General features: G+C 59.2%; 1 protein-coding gene across 1 annotated transcript; it reads left to right on the top strand.

Moving 5' to 3' along the window:
* The first annotated feature begins 5073 nt into the window (after nt 1-5073).
* On the top strand, nt 5074-7018 carry NKX2-2 (NK2 homeobox 2). Its single transcript, XM_039222283.1, has 2 exons — nt 5074-5383; nt 6331-7018. Exons 1-2 carry the CDS (start codon nt 5125-5127, stop codon nt 6891-6893), a joined length of 822 nt encoding a protein of 273 aa, XP_039078214.1. The 5' UTR covers nt 5074-5124; the 3' UTR covers nt 6894-7018.
* The last annotated feature ends 603 nt before the right edge of the window (nt 7019-7621 follow it).

The following is a 7621-nucleotide window of genomic DNA, read 5'->3' on the forward strand; positions in this document are numbered from 1 at the left end:
CTCACTTTCCAAAAGTATCTTCCTTTCTTGCCTTGTTTCCTGTGGTTTGGACCTTACCCCTCCCCCAACAGGGGGCGTAAAGCTGCGGCGTGGGGCAAATGAGAAGCTGGGACGAAGGGCGCACCAGGGCCATCCCCGTGTCCCAGAGCTCAGAAAAGGAGCTTGTTTGAGCTACCTGGGAAAGTAAACAGGTAAACACTGGGCCGACTTGGAGGGCCACTTGTCCTGGAGTGGGGCCACTTAGCCTGTGTACATTCACCTCCCCTCCTGGGCCTCCGGCGATTGTTCAGCTCCCCAAGCCGCCCTCTCTAGCCGCCTGCGCTTCAATCCTTCCGGAACCCAGAGAGGCAGAGAGGAGCTTAGCCGCCTGAGAAACCTCCCAAAGGAGGTTACCTCCAGCCTCTAAGGAGAAAGATTCCCTTGCTCTTCTCCTCCACTTCCCATCGGGGCCTGCGCCTCCCTTTGCTCCCATACTAAACGTAGGAAGAAGGAATGCAGATTTGTAGAGCACCTGGAACCCCAACGCTGACGATAAACACCAGGGACAGGGGACCTCTAGCTGTCCTGATAACCCTGGCAGGGGGTGCTAGTTGGTGCTGCACACCAAAGACGCCCTAACTAGTCTCGGGCCTTGAACGCCCTACGGATCAAACTTCCAACACCCACCTCAACTTCTTCCCAAGTTCGCAGCCGCAGAAGGCCCCTAGCAAAGCGCTCACCAGCTACCTCGCCTTCCGCAAAGGTTAAAGACCCAACCCAAACGTGATGGAACCAGAACAGTGTCTTCTCCTGGCTGCAAGATGGAACCTGGAGAGAATTTACTAAAGAGTCTCCAGAGCACATCCAAGTAGAGCTGAAACTGCTGTGAGGCCACACGGATTGTTTAGAACTGACAGGATGGGGATGGTGGGAACATTAAAATAGGACTCTAGAGATGAGACGGCGGCGTGGAGCTGGGTCTTCAGCTTGCTGGGCGCGCGGGATCTCCCTGGACAGGAGATCTAGGGCTGGAAAAGGCTGGGCAAGGCCAGGCTGCGGGGCTCCCAGAGAGACCTCTTGAGGAGTCCTTGGAATGCAATCACCTGTTTAATTTGTGTGGGAAGGTGCGTTTGGTGTTGGCCCCGGCTCTCCCCTGCGCACGAAATCGGAAAGAACGTGGAGCGTGCTTCGGCACAGGACAGGCCCCCGGCCGCCAGCTGGTCCCGCGCCGGCCTCCCGGCGTCCTCAGGCCACTCCTGGGGGACTTGCATTTTATGATCTTCCTCTAACAAGCAGAGTTTCTCCCCTTCAATTATGAGCCTCCCAGCGGTCTCCCTGTGCCTTTTCAATTGCAAATGTCAGCGCTCTGGAAGCGGGCGCGGGAACCGCAAGGCGACGAAGCGATGGGGAAAATGGACTTGCGAGGTCCCAGGAGAGAGGCCCTGAGCGCGGCGGCTCCGGCTCCCGCTCCGCACGGCGCGGAGCGCAGCGGCTGGAGGCGCGGCGGAGGTTCCGAGACCAAGGGAAGGAAAACTCGAGCCCGAGCTGGGGTGAACGTGGAGGAGGAAGCCGATATCCAGCCGTGGGCCTGCGCTGGCAGGCAAAGTGTGGCCCCGCCAGTGCTCCTGGAAGGGAACCCTGTGACTTGACGCTTGGAAGGTCTCCGCTCCTGGAGACCAAGGGGCAGGCACGGTGGAGAGCTCGACGTTCCAGATTTGCGCTGGGGGCTTCCTTCTTCAGGCCCCATTGTCAGCACTCAGTCTCCAGGATGAAGTCCCAGGAGCCCGATTCCTGTGGGAAAACAGTGGTCTCTCAGGTGCTGGGCCACACTGAGGAGGCTCCCAGGGAGAGGGGAGGGGCCCACACAAATGTGGGCAGGATGATTGCATCTCGGGAGAAAGGCCCTGTAAGTTCGAGGAAGGGAGAAAGACTTTGGGAATGGAGCTAGGTGGTTCCAAGGTGAAGAAATGAGCGAACTCGGAGAAGGAGGTGACACCCCCCCCCCCAGGATGGCTCTCAGGATGTGCAAAAAGGGACACTTCTTGCCAAAAGACCATTTTTCACCTAACCCAAGAATCGTTTGACCTGGCCCAACCAGACTCATTTCTGGCCCTTCCCCATCCCTGGAGACTGCTCTGGTCCCCAAGACACCCCCTCCTTGGGGGAGAGGACTAAGGGGAAGAACCGCAGGAGGGTTCTTTTCGGCAACGCTTGGGTTGAGGAACTTTCTCTCACCAGTTATTTATTTAGCAGCAGACTAACAACGGCTGGGGCAGACCCAGCCTGGCCCTGTTTCCAAACTCAGCCCCCTCCCACCCCCAGCTCCTGGAGAACCAACTTCCTTGCTCCGACAGGACGGGGCAGAGAGCTCCCACGTGAAAGGGGGAGGGGGAGGCAATGGGGAGAGAGGCTGGGAAAGACAGAGACTGGGGAGAGAGAGAGAGAGAAGAAAAAAGCACGAAAAGTAATGGGTTCGAGGAACACGATTCAAACCAGTTTCTAATTCTTGCAGGGAAAAAAGAGGAAGGAGGGGGAGAAAGGAGAAAAGAAAGAGTAGCAGGAGAAAGAGGAATGGGGAGCGTCGACATGAAGGGGTTTCCTTAATATTGTGGACGGATTCAGAAATGAAGAGATAGTCCATTGAAAAGGGTTGAACGCCATGACAACTAGGAACAGCCTTAGATTTATTCCAAACAGTTAGGACACGTTGAAAGAGAGCGTCAATCATGTATTATTTCGCCACTGAAATAAATGCAAAAACCGAGCCGGGACAAAGGCTTCCAACGGGAGCGGGACATTTGTCTACATTTCGCTCATTGTCCGCAGCTTAGCAATCGGTTTGTATTTGTGTTTGCCCGGGTCCGACCACCCAGGACGCGCCGACGAGGGGCTCGCTCTAACCTGGGCCATTGTCACCCACGTCACATACTGGGGGCAAGGCAGCCGGGGCTGCAGAAAGCCGCCGGGCGGCTCGGGGAGAGGCGCCCTCGCCGGTCGCCGGTGGCCAGGGGGCGGCAGGGGCGCGGCGGCGGTCGCAGCTGCGCGCGGGGCAGACGGGGCGTCCGCACGCCCCTCTCGCGACGCGCCACGGGCGCTGGGGATGCCCGGGCTAAGGGCGGAGGGGAAGGCGCCAGCCCGGCCTCCGCGCGCGGCCCTTTCTGCTCCATCCCCCCACCTCCCACCCCCGGGCACTGCACCTTCACGACGCTTTTCTGGGACGGCCGGGAGCCTCAGGTAGCAAACCCTCCCCTCAAATACTCCCTCCCCCACAAAGACCTGGAAAGAGGGGCGAGAAGTACTGCCCTGACTTCTCATCCCCAGCGCCCTGGAGAAGGTGCTGTCCCAGGAAAGTTCAGTTCCCAGGCTGGCGAGGGGCTGAGAACTTCAAACAAACCTAATGCAAGCTAGGAGCCGGGAGCTCTTGCTCCCATTGCACCTCTGGGGTGACTAAAGGAGACGAAATTTAAGGACTTGCTTGGGAGAAGGAAACTCCGAAGGAAACACAGCAGCATCCGCCTGCCCTGCGACCCCCTCCCCCACGGCTTTCGGGGCCCTCACCCGGGCTGCATACGGCGCCCCTGTCCCCCCAACCCCTCCCCTCTCTCTTCCCGCCGCTCCACCCCTGCTGGAGGCTGGAGAGGGAGGGGGCTGGAGAGCGAGGCAGAATAAAGGGCAAGAAGGGCGCGGGGCCGGCTGCCCTTCCCTACAGCCGGAGAGCGCGGCCCGCGGAGCCCGGAGGTGGCTAGGCCCGCGGAGCCCGGCCCAAGTTCGAGTTCCCCAGCCCCCCACTCGGCCCCTCCCCGGGCCGCCCGCAAAGCGGCGAGGGGACTGCACAGTCCGCCCCGGCCGCTGAGACAAGGAAGGGGGTTGGGTAGGGAGAGGCGGAGTGAGGGAAATAAATAAGTCTTTAGCAAATAAAGGGTGGCTGGAGGGGGTGGGGTCGTTCGGTGGTGGCTCCGGCCAGCCCCGAGCCGATCCCTCTCCTGGGTTTCGGGCTCTTTCGGCGTTAACTAGAATCAATTACTTGCCTTGTCATTTCTAGTACTCATCCTTAAGCCTCAACCAAAATATTGACCTAGGAGGCTTACAGAAGTTGGGCTCTTGCCATTTGAACCGGATCTTGTTTAGGGAACCGCCAGCGATGAGGAGAAGAGATTTCCGCGGCTCAGCCTTCGCCTCCTCCCCTTTTTCCAAAGCACCACAAATCGCCAATTTTATGGCTTGCTGGGGGCGGGCGCACGGGGGCGGGGAGATGGGAACCGGTGAATGTTAAGGAGGTTTTTTTTTTTTTTTTGCTCTTCTTGGTTTCTGTTTTGTTTTCTCTCCTCCTCCTCCGCTTTTTTAAAGATGCAATTTGTTAAAACGGCCTTTTCAAGTGTGTGGACTCGCGAGCGACGCGGTGGTCCTTTGTATGTAAATACTGGGTAAAAAAAGGCTCGCCCCGTCTTTGCAATTAATTGACACGTTACACCTCTCATCTTGCTCTGGAGGGCCGTTGGCTGGGAGCGCGGAGCTCCCCAAAACCCACAATTTCACATCTGCAAATACTGTCTTCATCCACTTGACTTCCAAGACCCGCCCACACGTGTCCAACCTTTGCGTTTTAACGTCCCCCCCCCTTTTTTCCACCCTTCTCTCGCTCCCTCTCTCGCTCCCCCTCCCTCCCTCTCTCCTTCCCTCCCTCTCTTTCTCCCCCTCGGCTCCCCCCCTCTCCCCAGGTTCGTGAGTGGAGCCCAGCCTTATATGGACTGATCGCTCGGGCAATGGCCCATTTTCTCCTCGCCACCAGCCGCCACCGCGCGCCCAGCCGCCGGAGCCCGAGCTGACGCCTCCTTGGCGCCCTCCTGGAGTTACAAACTAGAGCCCGGCCCGCGGCGCTCCGCGCGCCGGCCGCCCAGCGCCCGCGTCCGTCTCCGCGTGGATTCCGAGGAGGCACGCGCGCTGCGCTTGGGCTTCCCCCCCACCTCCCCTTCCTTATAGTTTCTCTTTTTTAAAATAATTATTATCTCAATAATTAAAGCCCACCCCCTCCTCCCCTCCCCCTATCCCTCCCCCCACATACCCCTCCCCGCCCCAACTGGGGAGCGCCACGAATTGACCAAGTGAAGCTACAACTTTGCTGCATAAATTGCGGGGTCCTGAGCCATGTCGCTGACCAACACAAAGACGGGGTTTTCGGTCAAGGACATCTTGGACCTGCCGGACACCAACGATGAGGAGGGCTCCGTGGCCGAAGGGCCGGAGGAGGAGAGCGAGGGGCCGGAGCCCGCCAAGAGGGCCGGGCCGCTGGGGCAGGGCAGCCTGGACGCGGTGCAGAGCCTACCCCTGAAGAGCCCCTTCTACGACAGCAGCGACAACCCGTACACGCGCTGGCTGGCCAGCGCCGAGGGCCTCCAGTACTCCCGTAAGTAGCGAAGCGCGGCCGCGGCCGAGGCGCCTCTCCCCTGGGCTGAAGCCCGGGCTCCACACCGGGGGAGACACAGGAAGGAGCCATTTACACCCAGACGCCTCGCCCTGCGGCTCTGGAAAGATGTTTAACACTTGTTAAGGATGCCCTAACTCTTTCCTCCTTTTCAAACCCAACTCCCCGCCCCCCCATCCGTCCCCGTATCGGAAAAAGTCTTGGTCTCGGATATTTTTCAAAGCAAGAAATTGGGGGAAAGAGGGGGAGGGGAATATCTCCCAAGGGCTGGTTACAGAAGTCAACCCTGGACTGATGGCTCCGGTCGGACCCCCCCCCCCACGTCCCCACCCTGACAGCCGGGAGGGACTGGCCTGGAGCACTGGAGCGAGCCAGCGAGCCTCGGGGTACGGGTAGAGGGTGGGGGAGGCTCCCGGTAGCTCGGGTATAAATAGCTCACCCTGCCCCCTTGCAGGATCATAGAGGACGCTTTGTGCGGTGCAGAGGGTGTCCAGAAAGTCCGAAAGCAAAAACGAAAGCCCCCAAAAACCTGCCTTAAATGGCCGAGACGATCAATGCCGGGATTGTGGGGGTTTTCTTTTAAAAATCTGCCCACGTCCCTCCAGAGAGGAAACTGCTTAAGGGGGCCGGAGCCCTTAACCTGCAACGATCTTCTCCGCGCGCCACTCCCCCCAAATACGCACCCACACTGTGCGAACCCCTAGAAACGCGAGTCTGGAGACCCCCCATTCAAGTCGCTTTTCCTCTTTCCCCTGGGGGAAGCCAACGGCTTTGTCGTGCAGGGATCAGGGCGGGGGTCAAGGCGAAGGCAGAAGGGCCAGGCTTCGGGGCGCGGAGGGCCGAGGGCGCACGGAGCATCCCGGGCGCTCAGGGTCTGGCCGTTCCGGTGCGCGGCCTCCAGGCACTTGACGCGCTTCTCTCTCCCCCAGTGCATGGGCTGGCGGCCGGCGCTGCGCCCCAGGACTCAAGCGCCAAGTCCCCGGAGCCTTCGGCCGACGAGTCACCGGACAATGACAAGGAGACCCCGGGCAGCGGGGGGGACGCGGGCAAGAAGCGGAAGCGGCGGGTGCTCTTCTCTAAGGCGCAGACCTATGAGCTGGAGCGGCGCTTCCGTCAGCAGCGGTACCTGTCCGCGCCGGAGCGCGAGCACCTGGCCAGCCTCATCCGCCTCACGCCCACGCAGGTCAAGATCTGGTTCCAGAACCACCGCTACAAGATGAAGCGCGCCCGGGCGGAGAAAGGTATGGAGGTGACGCCCCTACCCTCGCCGCGCCGGGTGGCCGTGCCCGTTTTGGTCAGGGACGGCAAACCGTGCCACGCGCTCAAAGCCCAGGACCTGGCAGCCGCCACCTTCCAGGCGGGCATCCCCTTTTCGGCTTACAGCGCGCAGTCTCTGCAGCACATGCAGTACAACGCCCAGTACAACTCCGCCAGCACCCCCCAGTACCCGACAGCACACCCCCTTGTCCAGGCCCAGCAGTGGACGTGGTGAGCGCCGCCCCCCGAGACTCGCGGCCCTAGGCCCAAGCCCCACCCTGGCGGCGGCGGCGGCGAGGAGGACTCGGTCCTTACGGTGGTTGTTGTTATTATTATTATTATTATAATTATTATTCTGGAGTCGAGTTGACTCTTGGCTCCGGTGGGGAGGCGCCGGGAGGTTGCCTGCGCCTCCTTGGAGCCGCAGATTCCATCCACGCAACTCTGCCCCATCCCTCTCTCCTATGGAACCTTTGGAGAGGGCTGAACTCTAAGCCGTGTTTACAGAATGTTTGCGCAGCTTCGCTTCTTTGCCTCTCCCCGGGGGGGGCGGGGGGGGACCAAATCGTCCCAGCGATAACGTCCTCACTTGAGAACGAGAGAAAGACCAACACATCCCCCCTCCCCGCTTTTGTGAATTTTGTAAAATATGTTTGTGTGAGTAGCGATATTGTCAGCTGTCTTCTTCGAAAGCAAGTGGAGAACACTTTAAAAATATAGAGAATTTTTTCTCCTTTTTTTTTTTTATAAGAACATGCTTAATATTTATGGCCATGTAAACGTTCTGACAACTGGTGGCAGATTTCGCTTTTCGTTGTAAATATCGGTGGTGATTGTTGCCAAAATGATCTTCAGTGCGGGCCTGTTCTCCCTCGGGGCCCAACTCCTTTCTTTGTGGTTTGTTTTTGGTTTGCTTCTGTTTGGTTACTCCTGCTTTCTTTTCCTTTTATATTTTGTTCAGTG

This window comes from Hyaena hyaena, unplaced genomic scaffold (assembly GCF_003009895.1).
Source record: "Hyaena hyaena isolate Hyena2069 unplaced genomic scaffold, ASM300989v1 scaffold_1103, whole genome shotgun sequence".
Classification (NCBI taxonomy): domain Eukaryota; kingdom Metazoa; phylum Chordata; class Mammalia; order Carnivora; family Hyaenidae; genus Hyaena; species Hyaena hyaena.

Bases quoted from the DNA above. Each gene is read 5' to 3' on its own strand.
- NKX2-2 (XM_039222283.1), top strand. From the start codon at position 5,125: ATGTCGCTGACCAACACAAAGACGGGGTTTTCGGTCAAGGACATCTTG. The intron at 5,384-6,330 runs GTAAGTAGCGAA...TCTCTCCCCCAG, and splicing joins CGAGGGCCTCCAGTACTCCC to TGCATGGGCTGGCGGCCGGC.